General features: G+C 42.4%; 1 protein-coding gene across 2 annotated transcripts in view; it reads left to right on the forward strand.

The window, feature by feature from the left end:
* Positions 1-27,688, forward strand: part of spata20 (spermatogenesis associated 20) — a 467,506-nt gene that overhangs the window by 186,806 nt on the left and 253,012 nt on the right. For both annotated transcript variants that reach the window (XM_073026743.1, XM_073026744.1), the window contains exon 14: positions 9,114-9,313. In XM_073026743.1, coding sequence (XP_072882844.1) covers positions 9,114-9,313 — 200 coding nt within the window. The remainder of the gene's footprint in view (positions 1-9,113; positions 9,314-27,688) is intronic.

Consider the following 27,688-nt stretch of genomic DNA (forward strand, 5'->3'; position numbering starts at 1 on the left):
GAGGCAGGATTTATGAACATTTGGAGAGGCATAATATGATTAGGAATAGTCAGAATGACTTTGTCAAAGGCAGGTCGTGCCTTACGAGCCTGATTGAATTTTTTGAGGATGTGACTAAACACATTGATGAAGGAAGAGCAGTAGATGTGTACATGGATTTCAGCAAGGCATTTGATAAGGTAGGCCAGCGGTCCCCAACCATCGGGCTGCAAAACATGTGCTACCGGGCCGCGAGGAAACGATATGATTTGGCGATATGAAACATAGGAGTCAGCTGCACCTTTCTTCATTCCCTGTCACGCCCACTGTTGAACTAGGAACGCACGCGAGGTCATCAGTCGCCTAAACGCAGTGATACCCTAGCACCAGGGATTACTGGTTGGCTTCGGGTAACCGGCCACCTTGTGCGGCCGGGGAGGAATGCCGTTGCTACTGGCCTGGAGCGTGGACAGATGGGCGTCGCCTCTAAACCTGTTTAGCACACCAATTGTCCGTGGTGCTAAAATATTCGCAGATGACCTAATTCGGGCTCAGGGTTTCGTAAGTAGCAGAGCAGCTACCTCACTGTGATCTACTGAAAGTCATCCCTCGACTCAAAATTTGTCAGCCGATAGATCCTACAAGGGAGTGCGGGCGTGCGCCCTGTCGCACTCCTCGCTTGGTCGCTCTGTCTGGACTGCGACCGCTGTGGCCCCGGCATGGGGACCTCCGGCCCTTACCTTGTCCTCTCACCCCACCCACGACCAGCTGCACCTGGCCAAGGCGGCGGGCGGGAGGCTGGAGTTCGTGCCCAGAGGTTGTCTAATGAGGCAATGAAGCCCTCAAAACTGCTTTGATATCTTGAGTCCAAGCACCCTGCACTTAAAGACAAACCCTTTGAGTTTTTTGAGCAGAAAAACCGTGAGCAAGCGGGACAGAAGCAAGTGCTGATCGCCATGAAAACTAAATTGCAGAATAGACTGGACAGAAGGAACCCCCTTCGAGTAGCGCTATATTCCGGTCATGATTAACACCACGCCCGTTGGCCGGTCTGCAAGAATATTGTCAATATTTAACCGGTTCGCGGTGCAAAAAAGGTTGGTGACCCCTGAGGTAGGCCATGCAAGGCTTATTGAGAAAGTAAGGAGGCATGGGATCCAAGGGGACATTGCCTTATGGATCCAGATCTGGCTTGCCCACAGAAGGCAGAGTGGTTGTAGACGGGTCATATTCTGCATGGAGGTTGGTGACTAGCGGTGTGCCATAGGGATCTATTCTGGGACCCCTACTCTTCGTGATTTTTATAAATGACCTGGATGAAGAAGTGGAGGGATGGGTTAGTAAATTTGCTGATGACACAAAGGTTGGAGGTGTTGTGGATAGTGTGGAGGGCTGTCAGAGGTTACAGCGCGACATTGATAAGATACAAAACTGGGCTGAGAAGTGGCAGATGGATTTCAACCCAGATAAGTGTGAAGTGGTTCATTTTGGTAGGTCAAACATGATGGCAGAATGTAGTATTAATGGTAAGACTCTTGGCAGTGTGGAGGATCAGAGGGATCTTGGGCACTCAAAGCTGCTGTGCAGGTTGACTCTGTGGTTAAGAAGGCATGCAGTGTATTGGCCTTCATCAATGTTAGGATTGAGTTTAGGAGCCGAGAGGTAATGTTGCAGCTATATAGGACCCTGGTCAGACCTCACTTAACGTACTGTGCTCAGTTCTGGTCACCTCACTACAGAAAGGATATGGAAACCATAGAAAGGGTGCAGAGGAGATTTACGAGAATGTTGCCTGGATTGGGGTGCATGCCTTATGAGAATAGGTTCAGTGAACTCGGTCTTTTTTTCCTTGGATGATGGAGGATGAGAGGTGACCTGAAAGAGGTGTAGAAGATGATGAGAGGCAATGATCGGGACAATAGTCAGAGGCTTTTTCCCAGGGCTGAAATGGCTAGCACAAGAGGGCACAATTATAAGGTGTTTGGAAGTGGGTACAGAGGAGATGTCAGGGGTAAGTTTTTTCTGCAGAGTGGTGAGTGCATGGAATGGGCTGCTGGCAACGGTGGTAGAGGCGGATATGATAGGGCCTTTTAAGAGATTTCTGGATAGATACATGGAGCTTAGAAAAATAGAGAGCTAATGGGTAACCCTAGGTAATTTCTAAAGTAAGGATATGTTCGGCACAGCTGTGAGCGCCGAAGGGTCTGTATTGTACTGTAGGTTTTCTGTGGTTCTGACTACATTCACTTGCCCCATTGAAGTGCTCCCACAACTAGTGATATCACTTTAGGGACTCTATCTTATTATCTAATTTTCTCATTATTTATTGCACAGTTTGTTGTCTTCTGCACTCTGGTTGATCTCTCATTGATCCTGTTATAGTTACTATTCCATAGATTTACGGAATATGCCCACAAGAAAATGAATCTCAGGGTTGTATATGGTGACATGTATGTACGCTGATAATAAATTTACTTTGATCTTTGAATTGTTCTGGTCCCAAGAGGCGCTGCTCATTTTGTATACAGTTAATTTTGTATGAACTTACTGTTTGTAAGCTGTTTTTTACATCATTTCCTGCACAGGTTAATTTGGATTTTGACTTACAAGTCACACGGTAGAAAGACATCCATCTCCACCTACTCTTTATTTGCTCTTAAAACAGTAATATCTATGAGTCTTAAGCTTTCTTAATAGTGGTAAACATTTATTAGATGTACTTTCAAGGAAGTATGTTTATTGTTTATCACTATTAAGTTATTGTTGTGCAATGAGTTCACTCTGGTCTACATGACATAGTTGTGGGACGTGTGTATTAGCTTGATTAACACTGATTGTGAGAATAATTGATTCTATTAATATATCCAGGCATGTGATGGTTCTTTATTGCATGTAATAAGTGTTTTATTTAACTCTCAGCAGTTTCGCAACATTTTCTTGTTAAAAACCCTGAAGAAAGCTTCTGGCTTGGGTGATTTTTGAGAGAGTGTTTAATTCCCTGCCTAGCTTTGTAACTGCATTCTGAAGGCAGTAGAATAATAAAACTTGATTCTGAAATTTAAAAATAATGTTAAAATTATTAATAGAAGTTGAAAGCTTCAAAGTACATTTATTATCAAAATATATAAGCCGTATACAACCCTGAAATTTGTCTTCCCGCAGACTGCCATGAAACAAAGAAATGCCATGACCTGTCCAAAGAAAGCATCAAACACCCAGCTTGTTAAAAAAGAACAAATTGTGCAAATGGCAAAAAAAGAGCGAATAACATACAGAATACTAAACATCAAACGGCAGAGTCCTTGAAACAGTCTAGGAATGTTCAGTTTAGTTCAGTTCAGTTCAATTTAGTGCTATGTCGTTCATTGATTGCAGGCCACAGAACCAGTCCACTGTGATCAAAATCGCGCAAAATAGCAATTAAAAAAAGAATAAAGTAACCAGAAACCAAAAACACACATAACATGAACTGCAGAATCCTCTACAAAAACAAGTCCAATCCACAAACTGCACCGGTGAAATCTTGCCTAAGTCCCAAGTTCCTCCAGCAACTTCCTCCAGCAGCAGTAAATGAATGGGAGAGGGAATCCAGTGAAATGCAGGCAGATGGCTCTCTCGTCCTCATTGATTTAAAACTTGCTTGACATTTTAATTAGCGAGTTGGTCAAGAATTGGAGCCGATCCGCCTTTGGGCCAATCATGCCGAATTCAAGATTCAGAGTAAAAATGACTACACACTTCATTTAATTTAATTTAATTATCAATTATTTGATTGAACAACAATCAAGTAATTGGTGAATTTATTTCTCTCAACAGCTGATTCTTTCCATTAATTTGAATTTGAATGGGGAGCAATATCCTTGCTGGTAGGTTTGCTAGCATGGTTCGGGAGGACTTAAACTAATTTGCAAGGTTGATGGGACCTGGAGCGATAGAGCAGTGAAAGAAGTGCATGGAGTAAAGCCAGATCTAACATATAGAGAGGCTTTGAGGAAAGAGCAGCAGAATAAAGGGTATAAAGATAGTAAGGTAGAAGGGTTAAAGTGTGTGTACTTCAGTGCAAGAAGCATCAGGAACAAAGGTGATGAACAGAGAGCTTGGATACATACATGGAATTATAATGTAGTGGCCATTACAGAGACTTGGCTGGCACCAGGGCAGGAATGGATTTTCAATATTCCTGGATTTCAGTGCTTTAAAAGGGATAGAGAGGGGGGGAAGGGGAGGAGGGGGGGAAGGGGAGGAGGGGTGGCATTACTGGTCAGGGATACTATTACAGCTGCAGAAAGGGTGAGTAATGTAGCAGGATCCTCTTTTGAGTCAGTATGGGTGGAAGTCAGGAACAGGAAGGGAGCAGTTACTCTACTGGGGGTATTCTATAGGCCCCCTGGTAGCAGCAGAGATACCGAGGAGCAGATTGGGAGGCAGATTTTGGAAAGGTGCAAAAATAACAGGGTTGTTATCATGGGTGACTTGAACTTCCCTAATATTGATTGGCACTTGATTAGTCCCAAGAGTTTAGATGGGGCAGAGTTTGTTAAGTGTGTCCAGGATGGATTCCTGTCACAGTATGTTGACAGGCCGACTAGGGGTAATGCCATACTAGATCTAGTATTAGGTAACAAACCGGGTCAGGTCACAGATCTGTCAGTGGGTGAGCATCTGGGGGACAGTGATCACCGCTCCCTGACCTTTAGCATTATCATGGAAAAGGATAGAATCAGAGAGGACAGGGAAATTTTTAATTGGGGAAGGGCAAATTATGAGGCTATAAGGCTAGAACTTGCAGGTGTGAATTGGGATGATGTTTTTGCAGGGAAATGTACTGTGGACATGTGGTCGATGTTTAGGGATATCTTGCAGGATGTTAGGGATAAATTTGTCCCGGTGAGGAAGATAAAGAATGGTAGGGTGAAGGAACCATGGGTGACAAGTGAAGTGGAAAATCTAGTCAGGTGGAAGAAGGCAGCATACATGAGGTTTAGAAGGCAAGGATCAGATGGGTCTATTGAGGAATATAGGGTAGCAAGAAAGTTGCTTAAGAAAGGGCTGAGAAGAGCAAGAAGGGGTCATGAGAAGGCCTTGGCGAGTAGGGTAAAGGAAAACCCCAAAGCATTCTTCAGTTATGTGAAGAACAAAAGGATGACAGGAGTAAAGGTAGGACCGATTAGAGATAAAAGTGGGAAGATGTGCCTGGAGGCTGTGGAAGTGAGTGAGGTCCTCAATGAATACTTCTCTTTGGTATTCACCAATGAGAGGGAACTTGATGACAGTGAGGACAATATGAGTGAGGTTGATGTTCTGGAGCATGTTGATATTAAGGGAGAGGAGGTGTTGGAGTTGTTAAAATACATTAGGACGGATAAGTCCCCGGGGCCTGACGGAATATTCCCCAGGCTGCTCCACGAGGCGAGGGAAGAGATTGCTGAGCCTCTGGCTAGGATCTTTATGTCCTCGTTGTCCACAGGAATGGTACCGGAGGATTGGAGGGAGGCGAATGTTGTCCCCTTGTTCAAAAAAGGTGGTAGGGATAGTCTGGGTAATTATAGACCAGTGAGCCTTATGTCTGTGGTGGGAAAACTGTTGGAAAAGACTCTTGGAGATAGGATCTATGGGCATTTAGAGAATCATGGTCTGATCAGGGACAGTCAGCATGGCTTTGTGAAGGGCAGATCGTGCTTAACAAGCCTGATAGAGTTCTTTGAGGAGGTGACCAGGCATATAGATGAGGGTATTGCAGTGGATGTGATCTACATGGATTTTAGTAAGGCATTTGACAAGGTTCCACATGGTAGGCTTATTCAGAAAGTCAGAAGGCATGGGATCCAGGGAAGTTTGGCCAGGTGGATTCAGAATTGGCTTGCCTGCAGAAGGCAGAGGGTTGTGGTGGAGGGAGTACATTAAGATTGGAGGGTTGTGACTAGTGGTGTCCCACAAGGATCTGTTCTGGGACCTCTACTTTTCGTGATTTTTATTAATGACCTGGATGTGGGGGTAGAAGGGTGGGTTGGCAAGTTTACATATGACACAAAGGTTAGTGGTGTTGTAGATAGTGTAGAGGATTGTCAAAGATTGCAGAGAGACATTGATAGGATGCAGAAGTGGGCTGAGCAGTGGCAGATGGAGTTCAACCCGGAGAAATGTGAGCTGGTACACTTTGGAAGGACAAACTCCAAGGCAGAGTACAAAGTAAATGGCAGGATACTTGGTAGTGTGGAGGAGCAGAGGGATCTGGGAGTACATGTCCACAGATCCCTGAAAGTTGCCTCACAGATAGATAGGTTTGTTAAGAAAGCTTATGGGGTGTTAGCTTTCATAAGTCGAGGGACAGAGTTTAAGAGATGCGATGTTATGATGCAGCTCTATAAAACTCTAGTTAGGCCACACTTGGAGTACTGTGTCCAGTTCTGGTCGCCTCAGTATAGGAAGGATGTGGAAGCATTGGAAAGGGTACAGAGGAGATTTACCAGGATGCTGCCTGGTTTAGAGAGTATGGATTATGATCAGAGATTAAGGGAGCTAGGGCTTTACTCTTTGGAGAGAAGGAGGATGAGAGGAGACATGATAGAGGTATACAAGATATTAAGAGGAATAGACAGAGTGGACAGCTAGCGCCTCTTCCCCAGGACACCACTGCTCAGTACAAGAGGACAAGGCTTTAAGTTAAGGGGAGGGAAGTTCAAGGGGGATATTAGAAGAAGGTTTTTCACTCAGAGAGTGGTTGGTGTGTGGAATGCACTGCCTGAGTCAGTGGTGGAGGCAGACACACTAGTGAAGTTTAAGAGACTAGTAGACAAGTATATGGAGGAATTTAAGGTGGGGGGGTTATATGTGAGGCAGGGTTTGAGGGTCAGCACAACATTGTGGGCCGAAGGGCCTGTAATGTGCTGTACTATTCTATGTTCAATGAATCAGAATCAGTTTTAATATCATTGCCGTATGTCATGAAATTTGTTGTTATGCAGCATTACATTATAATACATCTTAAAAACTTTAAATTACGGTAAGAAGTATATACCCCTATATCTATGTTAAATAAGTAGTGCAAAAAGAGAAGAATAAAAAGTAGCGAAGTAGTGTTGATGGGTTCAATGTCCATTCAGAAATCTGATGGCCGAGGGGAAGAAGTTGTTCCTGAATCATTGAGCATGTGCCTTCAGGCTCCTGCACCTCCTCGATGGTAGCAATGAGAAGAGGGCATGTCCTGGGTGATGGGCTCCTTAATGATGGATATTGAGTGGACTGGCCAAACTTGCAACTAGTTAACCAGACTTGCTTTCAACTGGTGGATTTTGCAGCCTATGAGTGAGGGAACCTGCAGAAGTATGCTGCTCATAAGAAGACAACCAAGCATTGCGGAAGTCCCATGGCTGGCACTCGACTAAGTGGAAGCTGAAGACTCTTCTCAGGAATTCCTCAGTTACGGACACAACTGCCAGCAGATCCATTGTGAATTTTGGCAGAAATTTTGCCCTTGTTTTGAATTAAATTAGGAATGGATTATTTAAAAAAAGAACTAAATTACACATCATTTGAATTCAATTACATTAACTTAAGACTAGACTGTCTAAAATTTTCTACTGTTATTGGAAAAAAAAACATTTGTAGAGATCTTTAGGCCCTGGACCTCTGTTCATGTTTGCTTTAATAAAAATTCATGCTTAGACTGGTCTTGTTTACATTTTGAGAGTGAAAACTAAGCCATGTATTTAAACTGTGGCTTAATTATCTTAGACTGTTTGGCAGCAGATGCCCTTTCGAAGCTTGGATTATTGGAAAAATATCATGTATTCCATGTAATATGAAACATACAAGAACTTTGCGTAATGAGCTAAGTATGCTCATTAAAAACTGAGGTCAAGTATTTAGAAAGGGGTGTCACCTGTGATTTATTTATTTGAGATGAGGCCTTTCTGGCCCTTTGAGCCATGCTGTCCAGCAATCCCCTGATTTAATCTGAGCCTAATCACAGGACAATTTACACTGATCAATTAATCTACCAACCACTAGTCTTTGGACTGTGGGATGGAAACTGGAGTACCCAGAAGAAACCCCCATGCAGTCACAGGGTGAACGTACAAACTCCTTACAGGCAGCAGCAGGAATGGAGCCTGGGTCACCTAAACTGTAATGTGTTGTGCTAATCACTGCGCTACTGTGATTTGAGGACAGTGGAATGCTTGCATATGTTATTGCAATTGTATTTAATGATCTGGTGATTGCTGAGAATACTTAAATTGTTACATTGGGATTCAAATTTTAGATTAATTCATATTAAAATTTATGGCACATAAAATGCTTTAAACGTTCATTGATAAATCCTTGGAACTGCTTTGTTGTAGTAGATGGCTGCACAGACATAGTTTTCTGAAGACAAGAAAGATCTCTTATGGTGGTAAAACGTGGGACTTTTGTTTCATTACATCACCTCTTGTTGTTCTTCCTGGCCTGTCACTTAATTTAACAAATTTTTCTGTAGGTTTTCAGTATCTTCCACCATGAAGGTGGGCACAACATATTTGTTCAATTTTTTTTGCTGTTTCTTCTTCCAAAGGAAAATTTCACTTGTCTCGGTCTAAAAGGGATTTTCAGTTACCTCAGCTCATATTTGCCCTTCTGCATATCCAGAGAAGCTTTTAAAATTGTTTTGTTTCCTGCTTTCTTAATCTTGTATTCAGTTTTACCTTTCCTTGTGAGCCTTTTTCTTTGATCCTTTTGATTCTTTAACTTCTCTTGTTAGCCGTGGCAGGACCACTTTTCCTTTAATGATTTTACACCTCAAAGGGATATAATGTTAGTCATTGCTTGGCCAGATCATCTGTTATTCATAGTTTAGATTTGTGAACCTATTTTCTGATTGCATGAAATCACTTCCAATCTTTATATAACATTCTTTGGTATTACAATCACTGGTCTTCAAAATTCCCTGAACTGTCAGATTATCGATTAAATCTTTCTTATCACACAACGCTAGATCTAAAATAATCTTCTCCCTTGTTGGTAAATTAACATTCTGATTTAGAAAGGTATTACAATTGTTTTGTTCTAATTTGATTTGCCAAGTTGATTATTATTTGAACCAGCTAATAGAAATACATCTTAAAATAGAAGATGTTCTCTTATTTTTGATACAGAACAAGATGGTGCCGAACCCAGTGGCAATGCTGTGGCTGCTTCCAACCTTATGCGGCTGGCAAACTTCACCAACAGACCAGACTGGATAGTCAGATCGAGGCAAATTGTGACAGCATTTGACAAGCTGCTGAATGGTGTTCCTATGGCTCTACCAGAAATGGTTATTGGCTTAATGGTGCAACATCATCCAGTCAAGCAGGTATGTAGAGAGATTATAGACTACAGTTCTCACTGTTAACCAGATAAATCAGGCTCATGTGGAAGTGCAAGTTAAAACTGGGACAAACACCACACACACTTGTTTTAGCAGTCGATTTTCAGAAGTTGATGAGAGGTGATGCTACATAAAGAAGTTTCCATTGTGTGTGGTAGTTGACCTTATGAAGCTCAAGTCTTTACAAATATGCTTCAGATGTGTTTTATCACTTTATCAGCTCATTTTATGATTTTCCATGTGACAGACACAAATCATACCATGGATTAAAACATTTTATAAATCTTCTGTTTAGCAACAAGTAATTGTACTGACTGGTGAAAATTGGCCTCTGATCTTTGGATGGGTGGAAATTAAAATGAACTAGGCTCCCATTTTATTAGACATCAGGAGACTGTTGATGTGAGGTTCAGAATGAGCAGGGCTGATCTCAGCTGTGATACTCTCCAAGTTGAGGAGCATGCCAAAAGTCATTTTGCCACTGAAATCAGCTTTAGAGGTTTCCATTTAAAATGAGATGAACTGTGGTCTCTCTCAAGGTTGTGGCAGAGACAGTTGTGTTTTCTTTTAAGTTCATAGGAATGACTTTAGGGTTGAAGGTCAAGGATAAGAGGGAATGAGAGATCAAATTGAGTCTAGACCTCTGCTACAATTTGAAGGTCAGTGATATGGATGTGTGTCGAAGAACATCTATATAAGTTGGGCTGGCAAGCACTGCGAATGAGTGCCAGTGCGACTGAGTGCTGGTGGCCCCAGGTTATTAAAGCCCCCAGTTTGATATCCCAGGACTGGATCTCCATGCAAGCATAGGGCACATGAGCTAGTCACCCCCTAGGTATGTGATTCAGTGACTCCGGAGTTTAAGGTCTGAAGTATGGGTCCCAGTTTCGGCTAGTCCTGGGGTCAATACCAAAGATTGAAGTCCAAAGGTCATTCAGAGGTCCCATAGCCAAGCCCTGGTTCTGTAGGCCTGAGAGTCCACTGTGGAAGTTGGAGGTCTGCTGTCTGCGAGTCTAGTAGAGGCTGGAGGTTCTGAGACCTGACCTGTCCTGTCCTGTCCTGTCCTGGGGTTGGAGTACAGTCAGTGAGTGAGTGAGAGAGAGAGAGAGAGATATATATATATATATATATATATATATATGAAAAGGGCTTGTTCTGCTGAGTGTTATGGGCATGCTGTGTGGTGACACTTGCAGGCCTGATCCCACCACATCCTCAGGTTGTGTTGGTTGACACAAACAACGCATTTCACTGTATATGTGATAAATAAATGAATTGGAGTCTGAATCTCATCACTTCCAAAATACAACTTCTTGTCTCCAGATTGAGACATGTGTTTGATGCTCCTGCTCTGTTTATCAGCCTCTATCCTCAGAATCAACTGACTGCTCTACATCCCCCCAACTCTATTTTCCTCTCTAGTTGCAATTATGTTCCTTCTTGGAATCTGGAAATCTCTTCCTGTACTTCACCAATTTTAAGATCTTTCTGTAAACCCTAAAAATCTTTGACCTATGGTTTGCTCCTTTTTTTAAAGTGTTAATTTTTGTTAATGGAATTCCTGTGAAGTACTTTGGAATGGTTTTATAAACTATCAAAGAAAATTATCTGTGGCATATATCTTGGTTGTGAACGTTATTTTCAACTCAATCTCCAAGCATCTCTTGCCATATTTCCATTGACAAATGTATCAGGTGAATTGCAAGTTGGTGTTATGTATTTAATATTTTAATAACATTTGAGTAATCCTGTAAGTATATTAATAAGACCATATGAGCAGAAGTAGGCCATTCGGCCGATCGAGTCTGCTCCACCATTCAATCATGGGCTGATCCAATTCCTCCAGTCATTCCCGCTCCTCTGGTTTCTCCCCAGACCCTTTGATGCCCTGGCTAATCAAGAACCTATCTATCTCTGTCTTAAATGCACCCACAGCCGCTCGTGGCAACTAATTCCACGGATTTAGCACCCTCTGACTAAAGTAATTTCTCTGCATCTCTGTTTTAAATGGACGTCCTTCAATCCTGAAGTCATGCCCTCTTGTCCTAGAATCCCCTACCATGGGAAATAACTTTGCCATATCTAATCTGTTCAGCCCTTTTAACATTTGGAATGTTTCTATGAGATCCCCCCTCGTTCTCCTGAACTCCAGGGAATACAGCCCAAGAGCTGCCAGACGTTCCTCATATGGTAACCCTTTTATTCCGGGAATCATTCTCGTGAATCTTCTCTGAACCCTTTCCAATGTTAGTATGTCTTTTCTAAAATAAGGAGCCCAAAACTGCAAACAATACTCCAAGTGTGGTCTTGAGAGTGCCTTACAGAGCCTCAACATCACATCCATGCTCTTATATTCTATACCTCTAGAAATGAATGCCAACACTGCATTTGCCTTCTGCACCACCGACTCAACCTGGAGGTTAACCTTTAGGGTATCCTGCACATGGACTCCCAAGACCCTTTGCATCTCTGCATTTTGAATTCTCTCCCCACCTAAATAATAGTCTGCCCGTTTATTTCTTCCATCAAAGTGCATGACCATACACTTTCCAACATTGTATTTCATTTACCACTTCTTTGCGCATTCCCCTAAACTATCTAAATTTCTCTGCAGGCTCTCTGTTTCCTCAACACTACCCGCTCCTCCACCTACCTTTGTATCATCGGCAGATTTAGCCACAAATCCATTAATCCGATAGTCCAAATCAGAATCAGAATCAGGTTTATTATCATCGGCATGTGACATGAAATTTGTTGACTTAGTAGCAGCAGTTAAATGCAATACATAATATAGAAGAAAAAATGATGATAATAATAATAATAATTAATAAATCTTATTCTGTATACTTACTACAGTATATGAATATTGAATAGATTAAAAATCATGCAAAAATCAGAACTACTATATATTAAAAAAAGTGAGGTAGTGTCCAAGGGTTCATTGTCCATTTAAGAATTGGATGACAGAGGGGAAGAAGCTGAGTGTGTGCCTTCAAGCTTCTGTACCTCCTACCTGATGGTAGCAGTGAGAAAAGGGGGTGCCCTGGGTGCTGGAGGTCCTTAATAATGGACACTGCCTTTATGAGACACCACTCCTTGATGATGTCCTGGGTACTTTGTAGGCTGGTACCCAAGATGGAGCTGAGCTGACTAAATTTACAACCCTCTGCAACTTCTTTTGTCCTATGAAGTAGCCCCCCCCCCCCCCCCCCCCATAGCAGACAGCGATGCAGCCTGTCAGAATGCTCTCCACGGTACATCTATAGAAGCTTTTGAGTGTATTTGTTAACATACCAAATCTCTTCAAACTCCTAATAAAGTATAGCTGCTATCTTGCCTTCTTTATAACTGCATCAATATGTTGGGACCAGGTTAGATCCTAAGAGATCTTGACATCCAGGAGCTTGAAGCTGCACACTCTCTCCACTTCTGATCCCTCTATGACAGGGGTGTCAAACTCATTTTAGGTCACGGGCCGGATTGAGCAAAATGCAGCTTCATGTGGGCCGGATCAGTCGGACGCGTGCGAACGCAGCTTTCGTTGCCTCCGTTTTTTCAGCCTGCTCTCATGTGTCTCAGTCTCTGCTATAACTACAAAGTGTTTCACTTTACAAATTCCGTTTCTTATGAAGAAGACTGCCGAATAAACACTAAAAACCCTGAAAACCTGGTACCTGAATAAACTCAGCATTAGCCATATCATACGCCATAAGCGCTTCGATTACTGGGGCCAGCTTTAATAGTAATTAGATATTATCTCGCGGGCCAAAGATAATTCCACCGCGGGCCGGATTTGGCCCGCGGGCCTTGAGTTTGACATATATGCTGTATGAGGATTGGTATGTGTTCCTTCGTCTTACCCTTCCGGAAGTCCACAATCAGCTCTTTCTTCTTACTGACGTTGAGTCCCAGGTTGCTGCTGTGGTACCACTCCACTAGTTGGCATATCTCACTCCTGTGTGCCTTTTCGTCACCACTTGAGATTCGACCAACAATGGTTGTATTGTCAGCAAATTTATAGATGGTATTTGAGCTATGCCTAGCCACATAGTCATGGGTAAATAGAGAGTAGAGCATTGACGTACATCGTAAAAAGCAGCATGGTATTTATTGTGGATGGGTCTCATTTGGCTGGTAATACAGGAAGGTTAGTGGCATACTCAGAAGCGGTCCACTCTCCTTCTCGAATGATGTTGTCATTGTGTTCATCAGCTGCATCCAGCTGTTCTTGAGTCAAAGTGTTGGTTATTTTTCTGCTGTGAAATATGCCTGCTCACTTGTGAAAAGGGAGGTGGGAGCAGAAGGGCTTGTTATCCGGCACTGGTTGAGCTTGATGCTTTGTATTATCTGTTAATAGTTTGTGAGATGAGAAGTAATTATGGGTAAATTGAGAAGAGGAGCATCCTCCTAACATTCTACCAGAGAAGACTGTTGGTCAAACACTGCTGCCTGCGTACCATGCAGAATGCTTGGTGTTCCCTGATAGCAGCCATTCACATAACAATCCGCTCTCTAACAATGCACATTGTTTTCTGTTTTTGTTTTTTAAGTAAGTAACCTGAGGTTTGCAGTCAGAAAGACAGATAATAGACCAGAATTGGTGATCAATGTTAAGCTCCCTGCATTTGCATTTTTTAACTAAAGTATAATTTTACATCAGCACCAGCTTATGGGCAAAGTCAGCCAGACCTCTCAAGGTAACGATGTCAGTGGTGTCGTGGGATCATAAGAACAGTAGACTAAAACCAGCCATAAAAAAACTTGAAGGAATTTCACTGCCTTCGGAGACACACCTCAGACCCGTCAAAGTCTGAGCACCTTAGACGTCAGAAAACATTCAAAGGATTTGTAAAGTATTGAGATGGTTGAAAACGTTAAAAATATTATGCTTCTTCTAAAAGGGAATGCAAACAATGAAAAAAAAAATCTGCTGAACACAAGATATTCTGCAGATGCTGGAAATCCAGAGTAGCACACACAGAATGTTAGAGGAACTCAGCAGGCCTGACAGCATCTATGGAAATGAATAACCGGTTGACTTTTTGCTCCGAGACCCTTCTTCAGGAGTGGAAAGGAAGGGGAAAGAAGCCAGAATACGAAGGTGGGGAAGGGGAAGGAGTACAAGTTGGAAGGTGATAGATAAAGCTGAGGGGGAGGAGGGATGAAGTTAGAAGCTGGGAAGTGATAGGTGAAAAGTTAAATGGGTGGAAAAGGAGGAACGTGATAGGAGAGGAAAATGGACCATAGGAGAAATGGAAAGTGGAGGGCCATCAAGGGGGGTGATAGGATAAGAGAAAAGATAAGAGGGGTGCAAGGGTGTGGAATTGAGGGAGGGGAAGGGGGTAAAATTACTGGAAGTTGGAGAAATCAAAGTTTATGCCATTAGGTTGGAGGCTACCCAGACGAGATATGAGGTGTTGCTCCTCCAGATTGGGAGTGGCCTCATCATGGCAGTTGAGGAGGTTTTGGACTGACATGTCAGAATGGGAATAAGGATTGGAATTTAAATGGTTGGCCACCGGGAAATACTGCTTTTTGCAGATGGAGTGAAAGTACCCGATGAAGCAGTCTCCCCATCTATGAGGAGGCTGTACAAGAAGCACTAGATACAGTAGATGATCCCAGCAGATTCACAGGTGAAGTGTTGCTTCACCTGGAAGGACAGTTTGGAGCCCTGAATGGAGGTGAACGAGGCAGTGAGTGGGCAGGTGTAACACTTATATTTGCAGGGATAAGTGCCAGGAGGGAGATTAGTTAAGGGGGATGAATGGACAAGGGAATCAAAGAAAGAGCGATCCCTGCAGAAAGCAGAGAGTGGTGGGGGGAGGTAAAGACCTGTCTGTTGGTCGCGTCTTGTTGAAGATAGTGGAAATTGCAGAGAATGATGTGCTGGATGTGGAGGCTCATATGTGAGGACAAGAGGAACTCAATCCCAGTTAAGGTGGCAGGAAGATGGGGTGAGAGTGGATATTGGGGAAGTGGAGGAGATTTGGGTGAGGGCAGCATCAATGCTGGAGGATGGGAAACCGTTCACCTCCTCCCTCGCCTCTATTCAGTCCTTCCAAGTGAGGCAACACTTCACTTGCATATCTGTTGGTGTTACCTACTACATCCGGTGCTCTTGATGTGGTCTCCTCTCCATTGGGGAGATCACAGATAGGTTAGGACTGCTTTGTCAAGCACCTTTGTTCCATCCGCAGAAAGGATTTCTCAGTGGCCAACCAGTTTAATTCCAATTCCCATTCCCATCTTGGCATGTTGGTTCATGGCCACCTCTATTGCCACGATGAGGCCACTCTCATATTTTGTCTGGCTAACATCCAAACAGCTGGTATGAATGTTGATTTTTCAAACTCCTGGTAATTTTCCCCCCCTCCCCCTCCCTCTTCTTCAATTTCTCACTCTGGCTCGCCTCTTTTCTCTTCTCACTTGCTAATCTCCTCCCCTGGCGTCCCTTCCCTTTCCCTTTCTCCCATGATCTACTCTCATCTCCTATCAGATTCCTTCTTCTCCAGCCTTTACCTTTTCCACCTATAACCTGCTCAGTACTCACTGGATCATAATGTTTTTGTCAGTTTGCAAACCACCTTTTTGTGTATAATTTTATTAAAGATTTCTAGAAATCCATTTCAACAGCTACTGTATTCCCTTCAGCAACCCTCCCTGTTACCTCATCAAAAACTTTTACAGGTTAATTTAATGCAACTTGGTTTTAACAAATCTGAACCTCTGTGGTTTATTAACCCCAACTTTGTCATGTGGCTATACATTTTTTCCAGTTAATTGTGTTTAATCTCCCACTTGCTTTTTTTATATTGACCCATGGAGTACCCACAGCTGTTTTGTAACTCCCTTCTTGCTGCTTAACTCCATTCAAATAAATTCAGTCCTTCACTGTTCAATGCATGTTCGACATTGTAGAATCTTAATTGTTTCCTCAGGACCCACTCTTCTTTCCCTCCATGTGCTTTCACAGTGCTTTGAGTTCAACAATATTAATTACCCCCGTTTTGTTCTTTTTTCCACAATATCGCCCCCATGTGTGCTTATAGGTCACCAATTTTATTGATACTTTGTGTATTTACCCACTTGCATTATAAAGCGAGGCTCTGTACAATTCATAATCTCTATTATTATGCTTCATTCAATTCTTTCTATAGTTCAAAGTCAATTTATATGTCACTATATACAACCCTGAGATTTGTTTTCATGTGGGCAATCACGGTAAATACAAGAAATGAAAGGACACACCCAGCAGACAGACAACAGCCAATGTGCAAAAAATGCAACAAACTGTGCAGATGCAAAAAGAAAATAATAATCATAAATAAGCAATAAATGTTGAGACCATGAGATGAAGAGTCCTTGAAAATGAGTCTGTAGGTTGTGGATAAGTTAAGTCATGGGGTGAGTGAACTTGAGTGAAGATATCCCCTCTGGTTCAAGAGCCTGATGGTTGAAGGGTAAGAACTGTTCCTGAACCTGGTGGTGTGGGTCCTGAGGCTCCTGTTCCTCCTTCCTGATGGCAACAGTGAGAAGACAGCATAGTGTGGATTTTGGGGGTCCTTGAAGGTGAATGGTGCAACAAAACTCTGTGTAGATGTGCTTTACCCATCATGGACTGGGCCATATCTAGTACTTTTTGGAGGCTTTTCTGTACAAGGGCATTGGTGTTTCAGGCCGTGATGTAACCAGTCAACATACTGTCCACCATACATCTAAGTTTCTCAAAGTTTTAGATGTCATGCAGAATCTTTGCAAACTTCTAAGAAGGCAGAAGAAGCACTGTTGTGCTTTCTTCCTAAGTGCACTTACGTGCTGGACCCAGGACAGGTCCTTTGAAATACTAACACTGAGGAATTTAAAGTTGCTGACCTTCACCTCTGATTCATCTCTGATCTAAAAAAAAAATTTTCCTCAGAGATTTTGAAAGACAGTACTTAATTTATTTTTCAAATACATTCAAATACAGATGTAGTAAACACGGAACAAAATCATTTTTTTATTTTAAAAAAAACAAGAAAATGAAGATGTTGGAAATCTGTAATGAAAGCTGAAAATGCTAGTGGTACTCTGAACATCAGGCAATATTTGAAAGCAAAAGTTAATTTTTCAATCACATTAGTTCTTTGTAATTCTGTAAGTGTATCTGTATGCCACAACAATTAATTCTTCCCAATACTGATGGAGACCTTAGTAATAAATAGATGTCCCCTGTTAAGTTATCATGTGCAAGCTAAGGTGGCGGCCAGATATTTCAGCATTTTGTGCATTACAGTCATTGATGATCCTTGTGCAGTTTGCAGAGACAATATTGGCTTGCGAGATTTCTGAGTGATTTATCGTTGACTGCCTGAAGCTTGGGGCATGTTTGTGCATATAGGCATCTTATTTTAATTTAGTTGTGCACTTGCTCGAATGTCCGCATTAATAGATTGAAAACAAAGACAGGTGATGACTTCCATTCAATAATGCTGATCTGAGTTCCAATAAGCATTTCATCTTCTCTCTGGGTTCTCCACCAATGTAAGCTGCAGTACCCTCAATGATAATATTTGACTGGCCACTGAGGGGGATGAGAGTTCAAATCCCAGTTGTCAAATTGAATGCAGTCATTCTGATAATTTGTGGTTGAGTAGGAGGGAAAGCAATGACTAATGCCAGCTGTTGGATTGCTGTGAAAGTCCAGAAGGCTGCTCATAGAATACACAGTATTTGGGGGAGGGGGGTAGACGTTGGTGGTAGGGAGAGCAGTACGGTGCACTCATACCACCACGTTCAGGAACAGTTTTTACCCCTTGACCATCAGGCTCTTAAACCAGAGGGAATATCTTCACTCAAGTTCACTCACCCCATGACTGAACTGTTCCCTACAAACTCATTTTCAAGGTTCAATCCTGACCCGGAATTCTGTCTGTATGGAGCCTGTATGCTCTCCCTGTGTCTAAATACTTTGGTTACCTCTCAAAGCCATGCAGTACAGCAGATTAAATTGCTCTTGGACTGCAGGACAGCTGTAGAATCCAATGACAGTTGGCGGGAGTATGGAGACAATAAAAAGGACAAATGGAGGATTGGTGTAATGGGAGATTGAGAATAGATGCTAAAGAGCCCGTTCCTCTGTGGTATGACTTCATGATTCTTGAGCTGATATTTAGACCCCGACCAGCTTGTGTTGATAATGGAGGAAGGGGGAGCTGTTGACAATGGAAGAGTCATTGTTTAATAGATGTGAATAGTGGGCTGTTTGCATACTGTGCTATTTATCCAGTGGCTGATTTGACTGGACATCTTTTTCAGCCTTCTATGCCAACTTGTGTAATTGCTGGCCATGGAGAATTTATTTATTTATTTAGAAGTACAGCGCCCAACCGGACCTTCCGACTCAATGAGCCACACCACCCAGCAACCCATCTATTTAACCCTCGCTTAATCCCAGGAAAATTTACAATGCCAATTAATGTACTAACTGGAATATCTTTGGACCATGGGAGGAAACTGGAGCACCTAGAGGAAGCTCATACACTCACAGGGAGAACGTACAAGTTCCTAGCAGATGGCATTAAAATTGAACTCCAAACTCCAAAATGTCCCGAGCTGTGACAATGTTGTGCTAACCACTATGCCAATGAGGGTTCCAATCCAAAGTCCTATTCCAATTCTTTGCTAAGTGAATTGATCTCTTTGCAAGAGTTAATCTGAGTTCCATAGCTCAGGAAGAAAGATGGTCAAATCAGCATGGGGTCTAGTTGCTAATTAACACATTGCATTATTCAGGTGGGTGTGGTGTCAGGCTTTTCCAGTGAAGCTGATGAGTTTAAACCGAGATCCTTGTCAGTTTAAAGAGAGTGTGGTAAGTGAAGTCTTGGCAAGTTGAAATGGAATCAGAAGGAAGCTTGGTATCTGGTGCCTCGTTGAGTTGGATGGACCTCTGAGTGAAAGAGAGTATCAGTGTGGAGTCTTGGTGCGTGTAATGGATTACATAAATTAAAGGCATGGAGAACTAGAAAGGAGTGTAGAAACTCTGCCCCAGATTAGTGACAGGGAATGCAGGAACTAGGGCCTTACGAAAGTGATTGTGGCATACATCACTAGATCCGGAAATACCAAGATTTCTGATTGGTCATATAGAAGATTATCAGAGTTTTAAGATAAAACTTCCTTTAGAAAGGGAGACTAAAGTTGTACACAATATTGCTGTAGTGGTCTCATCAAGGCCTTATATAATTATGTTAAGATGTCTTTAATTTTCTATTCAAATAATCTAGCAACGAGGGTAAGTGTACTCTGATTTCTGAACTACTGCTTCAACTGCCTGTTTGTTGTCTTTCAGTGATTACATTCAAAGACAGTCAGGTTCCTTTCTACATCAATATTTCCCTATTTCTCATCACTTAATTATTTGTCATTTCTGTTTGTACTGCAGAAGTGAATAATCTGCCATTGTACTCCGTCTTCCATCATTCAGTCACTTTTGAAGCTTTTTTACACCCTCAACCCTACTCACAGTGTGCCATCTACAAGCTTCAAAACACTATATTTGCTTCATTCAATACAACCATCAATAGAGATAATGAGCTGTTGGGATCCAAGTATCGATCCCTTTGAAATCTATTATTCACAGTTACTCTTTGTTCTTGATCTGATGGCAGCTCTCAATCCGTACTGTTATACCTTGGACATTCTCTCGTCTTCCTTCCTGAAAAGCCTGAAAGCATGTGCAACCATCCTCAAGGATAGCTTCTATCCTGCTGCTATAAGACTAATGAATGGTCCCCTAGTATGGTAAAGTGAACTCTTGACCACACAATTTACCTCGTCATGACCTTACACCTTCTTGTCTGCCTGCACTGACTTGTTCTGTACTGTAGCACTGTATTTTGCATTTGGTTATTCTTATTCCCTCTGTACTATCTCATGTACTGATCAATAAATCCTAACGAGTTATCAGGTACATTAACCTTATTTGTAAAGAAACACCATAAAACTGTTTTCTTTTATTTCATTATGTATGCAGCCTACAAAACTGAATTGGATAAACATAAACTGCATGAATATGGGTGTTGGGACAGCTGGATTGTTCTTTGAAAAGGCTATCCAGATTCACCAAATGGAATGATCTTTTCTGTGAAGTGTTTTTGTATTTTATTGGCTCTAATAATGTAGTTAATTTTGAGAATGTTTTATAAACAAATGTGGGTTGGAAACCAAAGATGAATAAACACCATGTACTAAAGGCTTTAAAACTGTATCAGTACTTTTAATGACAAACTCCACCTGACAAGATTTCACTCTCTCACTTGTTTAATGTACGCTACAAATTTCACCCTAAGTCAAGTGTTCCTAACTTGAGGTCCATGAACCCCTTGGTTAATGGTAAGTCTTCATGGCATAAAAAAGGTTGGGTACCCCTAACCTAAATGAATCAAGTGGAGAATATTAATGTTAAATGTAATGGGCCCAAAATTTTTGGAAGGAATGAGAATTTGAACCAGGCAGAGAAATTTTTATCAATTGCTGTCATTGTGTGCCTCTTACTTCATCAGTCTTTGAACTCATCAATCACAAAGGAGTCTAACCCATTCTGTAGCTGAGCACTGTTTATAGGAGTTTGGTAAAACCTGCCACTTGCCATTTGTTTATGTAGGGCTCACTTACCAACCCTAGTTATCGGAATGATGCTTATCTCTTAGTTTGTGAGGGGGTCAACAGCTTTTGCCAGTGATATGTGTTCTGTTTGTTCTGTTGACAGTCACAGGGCTTTAATTTTCGAACTGCCATATTCCGGCATACCTCCATGAAAGACAAAGTGGCACAGTATTTTCAACTTTGGTTGCTTTTATTTGGTTTTAATTTTAAAATGAAATCTTCAAGCTTTTTATTTTTCTAAGCAATCTGTTGCAAGTGCAGGAAATCAAATTGTCCATCACTTACAGAGAACAGGAGAGGGAGGGAAAATAATGTAGAAGTACCTGTGTTGTGTCATGTGTTTAAGACTGAATGTTTTCTGAACCCGTTCTGGAATTTCAATTGGGCACTGAATTGCACTTCACTCTGATGTTGGGTCATCAACTTGAAATACAGTATTAGCTTGTATTTTCCCTCCAGAGTTATTTATTGACCTGCTGAGTATTCCCAGCATTTTTAATTTTATTTCATATTTCCAGTATTTGTGTATATTGTTTTGGTACAATTGTTGCTGGTCAGGGATATAATGTTTTGTCATTGTCTAAGACCACTAGAAGTCAATTACAAATGCTCAGCTTAATATTGCAAGTAACGTAATCAGAATATTCTGAAACATTCAGTCGATGAAGCATGGTCTGTGGAACAATAAGCAGTTAATGTTTTATGTCAAACCCCCCCTTTGTCAGACAGAGGAGTCTTTAGCCTGAAGTGTTCACCCTGGTTCTTTCTTCGTGAGTGCTGCCTGGCCTGCCGAGTGTTTGCAGCATTTTCTATTTTTACTTAACTACATGAACAGGTCTTGTTCTTGCATAACTTGCTTAGGTTTCTGCATCAAATGTGATTCAGGTCACTTGATGCCCAGTGCAACATTCCTTTCAGGAACATTGCAGGGGTCATTAATACAATTGTCATTAGAGCAACTATTCTTGGACATGCCACAACTATGGATTGCAACTCTTTGCTTTGATTTTCCCTATTACTTTTGGCCCTAATTCCCCTTGATAGCCTAAACATTAACCTATTAAATTCCCTAACAGAGGTTCTGACCTCCAGCACATCCCTCCACTTTTCCACCCCTGCCACACACACAACATTCCAATCTCTAGGTAAACCCAAACCTTTCTTTAGGTGTTAACTTTGACCAACCCAGAGCACCCAGTTGGCCACTCTTGGCTACCCCTTTCCCTGACCAGATAGGGAACATGTCCCAGGGAACCCATTTTCATTTTGTGCACTATGCAGTTTATATAGGAGAATGTGAAGTGCATTTTCCTATATACAGTCACCGCAAGACCATCAGACTATAAGACATAGGAGCAGAATTAGGCCGTTCAGCTCATGACTCTGCTCTGCTATTCCATCATGGCTGATTTATTATCCCTCTCAACTCCATTCTCCTGCTTTCTCTCCATAACCTTTGACACCTTGACTAATCAAGAACCTATTAACCACCACTTTAAAATATACTTAATGACTTGGCCTCCTCAGCCATCCGTGGCAATGAATTCCAAAGCTTTAATACACTTTGGCCAAAGAAATTCCTCGTCATCTCTGTCTAAATGGACGTACTTTTATTCTGAGGCTGTCCCTCTGGTTCTAGACCTACCCACGATAGAAACATCCTCTCCACATCCACTCTATCTAGGCCTTCTAATATTTGATTAGTTTCAAGGAGATTCCCCCTCCTTGAAAATACCCCCACAAGAAATTCCAAGTACCTTTGCACATCTGACCTTGGAATTTTTTTCCCATTTATAAAATAGTCTACAAGTTTATTCCTTCTGCCAATGTGCATGACCATATACTGCCTTACTCTGTATTCTATCTGCCACTTCTTTGACTATTCTCTCAGCCATAGTAGTGTAATATGTCAGTGAGATGCTATTAACGCTTGGTGTTGGAGTTCGGAGTTTAGTTCTGGTGCCATCTATAAGGAGTCTCAATACGCCCTCTGGAATGCATGGGTTTTCTCTGGGTGCTCCGGTTTTCTCCTACAGTCCAAAGACTTAGCAGTTAGGTTAATTGGTCAGTGTAAATTGTCTGGTGATTGGGTTAGAGTTAATTGGGGTTGTCAGAGGTTGCTTGGGGCGGCATGACTCAAAGGAACAGAAGGGCCTACTGTGTGCTGCGTTGCTAAATAAATAAAATCTAAGTCCCTCTGCTTCCCCAACACTATCTGGCCCTCTACCCATCTTGGTATCATCTGCAAACTTGGCCACAAAACCATCAACTCTGTCATCCAAATCACTGACATATAACGTGAAAGAATGCGGTCCAAATACCGACCTCTGCAGAACACCACTAGTCACCAGTAGCCTACCGGAATAGGCCCCCTTTATTCTGACTCTTTGCCTCCTCCCAGCCAGACAATCTTCTGTCCATGCTAGTATCTTTCCTCTAATGCCACGGGCTCTTACCTTGTTATGCAGCCTCATGTAAAGTATCTTGTCAAAGGCTTTCTGAAAAATCAAATAAGCAGTATCCTCTGACTCTCCTTTGTCTATCCTGCCTGTTATTTCCTCAAAGAATTCCAACAGATATGTCGGGCAAGATTTCCCCCTAAGGAAACTATGCTGACTTTGCTGAAGTTGGGTACACTTCCTGCTGATGTAGTTATCAGTAAGACTGTTAGGTACCTTGCAGTCGCACATCTTACAGAAGGACCATTTCACTGCCTTTGTTACCATTTTGCCTACACTTGTTATACCTCTTGGCGGACCAGTCGATTCGAAGAGAACGAGAAGTGAGTAGTGGGATCCAAGAGACAGTGCTGGAAGAGCCTCAGCTCTTGAGCTTGTCCAAAAGGTCTGTGATTTTTGCTTCCTGTGTGGATGACAGTGGGGACTGTGGGAAGGATGAGCAACCTAACTGTTGCACCGTAGTTCAGGGAGCCATTCAAGAGGGGGGAGAGAAGAGAAATGTAGTGGTGATTGGGGATAATATAGTCTGAGGAATAGACTGAGTTCTCTGCTGCGAGGATAGAGTGTCATTGCTGTGTTGCCTACCTGGTTTCCGGGTTTGGGACATCTTATCTGACCTGCAGAGGAATTTGCAGTGGGATGGGAAGGATCCAGTTGTCGTGGTCCATGTGGGTACCAATGACATAGGTAGAATGAGGAAAGAGGTTCTGCTGACAGAACTTGAGCAGCTAGGGACTAAATTAAAAAAGCAGAATCAAAAAGGTAGTAATCTCTGGTTGCTACCTTAGCCATGTGCAAATTGGCATAGGGTCAGGAAGATTGAAGAGTTAAATGAGTGGCTCAGGGATTGGTGTGGGAGAAGTGGGTTTGAATTCATGGGAAATTGGCACCAGTACTGGGGAAGGAGGGAGCTGTACCAATGGGATGGTCTCCACCTGTACTGTGATGGGACCTGGATTCTAGCGAATCGCATAATTAGGTTTGTGGCTAGGGCTTTAAACTAAGTAGTAGGGGGGGGTGGTTTCAACAGATTGGAGAAGTATGGATAAAGTAAAAAAAGAAAAGTGTGGATAAAGATAAAGAAAAAACAAAAGATAAAAGAGAGAAAAGGAAGAATGGAATGAAGAAAAGTCAAGTGCAAAAGAGTAAAAGATTGCAAGATTTTAAAAGCACAATGAGTGCAAGGGCACTTCATTTGAATGCCTGTAGTATTTGAAACAAGGTCAGTGAACTTGCGGCACAAATCAGTACAAAGAGGTATGATTTAGTGGCCATTACAGAGACGTGGTTGCAGGGTGAAGGGGATTGGGAATTAAATATCCAACAATATCAGGTAATATGGAAGGATAGGCAGAAAGGTAAGGGAGGTGGGTAGGGTTCTTAATTGAAGATGAGATCAGGGCGATAGTGAGAGATGATATAAGATCTAAGAAGTAGAATGTTGAATCCATCTAGGTAGAGATTAGGTATAGTAAAGGGAAAAAAAATCACTGATGGGAGTTGTTTATTGGCCACCGAATAATATTACAGTGGCACAGGCAATAAACAGAGAAATATCTGTGGCATGTAAGAATGGAACAGCAGTTATCTTGGAGGACTTCAACTTGCACATAGATTGGATGAATCAAATTGGTCGAGGCAGTCTTGAGGAGGACTTTATAGAATGCATCCATGATAGCTTTCTTGAACAGCATGTTACTCAACCTACAAGGGAAAGTGCTATTTTAGATCTGGTCCTATGCAATGAAACAGTGATCGTAAAGTTAGTGATCGTGTAGTTAGGGGTCCGCTTGGAAAGAATGATTGAATTTCTCATACAAATGGAGGATGCAATAGCTCAATCAGTGTATTATGCCTATCCAAGATGGCGGTGCGACGCAGCTTGCAGCGGCCTCTCCAGAGTTGATATCTGTTATTTGTTAAGCGGGGTGCCGTGCACAATCCTAATCTGATGAAAAACGGACGTGGGAGTTCGGAGGAACATCTGGAAATCTCCAAGAAGGCCTTTTTCATTGCTGCTACTGTTGTGAGGTCAGGTTCTCTGCTGAGAAGAACAGGCCCCCAGTCCTCGGGGTCGCGTGGCCGTTGGCAGCGGCGTCTTAATGCGCTCGGCAGAGGATGGTGCTCAGAGAGGCTGTGCCGGAGGGGATGGTCGGAGGTTCAGAGGTTCGATGGACTCGGAGTCTGCTGCGGTCGGGGCACTTTCACTGTGTGCTGTGTCTGCGAGGCTGAGTCTGGTGGCGCCTTGGAAGTCCATAGCGGGGCTATTCCCTTCTGTTGCCTGCGTGGGATGATGAGTCTTTTGGGATCCTGAGGACTTGTGGAAACTGTGTGGTGGTTTCTTTTGAACTTATAGTCTTTTAACATCTTTAGACTATTTTTTACTGTGCCCATGGTACATATCAATTATGGTATTGTCTGCACTGTTGTAACTTTATGTTAAGTGTAACTATATGTAACTATGTGGTTTTGTGTAGGTCTTGTAGCTTTAGTTTTTGGTTTGTTGGGTGGTAGAGTTGGTCTCCTGACTTGGTGTGTCTGGGTAGTCTTGTTTTGTCTGGTGGGTTTGGAGCTCCTTTCCGGGGTGCGCACTAAGATGGGTAGTGTGATATTAATACGCAGCAGCCTCTTCGGACTCTGGATTTGGGATTGCTAAACGTTATGTGGATTTTCTGGTTTAGTCTGTTTTGTCATGTGCTTTTGTGATATCATTCTGGAGAAACGTTGTCTCATTTTTTAACTGCATTGCATTTGTGGTTTCTAAATGACAAACTGAAATTCAATTCAATTCAATGGAGATGAGGGAGGGTTTGGCTAGTGCAGACTGGGAACACAGACTATATGGTGGGACAGTTGAGGAACAGTGGAAGACTTTCAAAGAGATTTTTCATGGCGCTCAACAAAAGTCCATTCCAGTTAAAAGCAAGGACAGTAAGGGTGGGGAGAGCCAGCCTTGGATAATTATGGAAATAAAAGAAGGCATCAAACTAAAAGCTTATGCATACAAAGTCGTCGAGAGTAGTGGGAAACTGAAAGATTGGGAAAGCTTATAAAAAGCATCAAATTATCACTAAATGTGCAATAAAGTAAGAGAAGCTAGATTATGAAAATAAAGTAGCACAAAATATAAAAACAGATAGTAAAAGTTTTTATAATTATATAAAGCTGAAGAGTGCCTAAAGTGAATGTAAGTTCCTTGGAGGATGAGGAGGGGGAAATTGATATTGGATAAACGAGGAAATGGCTGAGGCTTTGAATGACTATTTTGTGTCAGTTTTCATAGTGGAGAGATGTTATGGATGTGATAAGAGGTGAGGACCTCAATGCCATAGCTATCATTAAAGAGGTAGTGCTGAGCAAACTTGTGGGCTGAAGATAGACAAGACCCCTGGTCCTGATTGACTGCATCCCAGGGTACTGAAAGAAATGGCATAAGTTATAGTAGAGGCTTTGGTGATAATTTACCAAACTTTTCCAGACTCTGGGCAGGTCTTAGCAGATTGGAAGACGGCAAATGTCACGCCACTGTTCAATAAAGGATGTAGGCAAAAGGCAAGTAACTATAGGCCGCACACAAAATGCTGGTGGAACACAGCAGGCCAGGCAGCATCTATAGGGAGAAGCACTGTCGACGTTTCGGGCCGAGACACTTTGTCAGGACTAACTGAAAGGAAAGATAGTAAGAGATTTGAAAGTAGGAGGGGGAGGGGAAAATACGAAATGATAGGAGAAGACCGGAGGGAGTGGGGTGAAGCTGAGAGCTGGAAAGGTGATTGGCGAAAGTGATACAGAGCTGGAGAAGGGAAAGGATCATGGACGGAAGGCCTAGGGAGAAAGAAAGGGGGAGGGGAGCACCAGAGGGAGATGGAGAACAGGCAAAGTGGTGGGCACAGAGAGAAAAAAAACTAAATATATCAGGGATGGGGTAAGAAGGGGGGGGGGTATTAACGGAAGTTAGAAAAGTCAATGTTCATGCCATCAGGTTGGAGGCTACCCAGCCGGTATATAAGATGTTGTTCCTCCAACCCGAGTGTGGCTTCATCTTGACAGTAGAGGAGGCCATGGATAGACATATCAGAATGGGACGTGGAATTAAAATGTGTGGCCACTGGGAGATCCTGCTTTCTCTGGCGGACAGAGTGTAGGTGTTCAGCGAAACGGTCTCCCAGTCTGCGTCGGGTCTCACCAATATATAAAAGGCCACACCAGGAAGGTCACCAATATATAAAAGGCCACACCGGGAGCACTGGAT

Source organism: Hemitrygon akajei, chromosome 22 (assembly GCF_048418815.1).
Source record: "Hemitrygon akajei chromosome 22, sHemAka1.3, whole genome shotgun sequence".
Lineage (NCBI taxonomy): Eukaryota > Metazoa > Chordata > Chondrichthyes > Myliobatiformes > Dasyatidae > Hemitrygon > Hemitrygon akajei.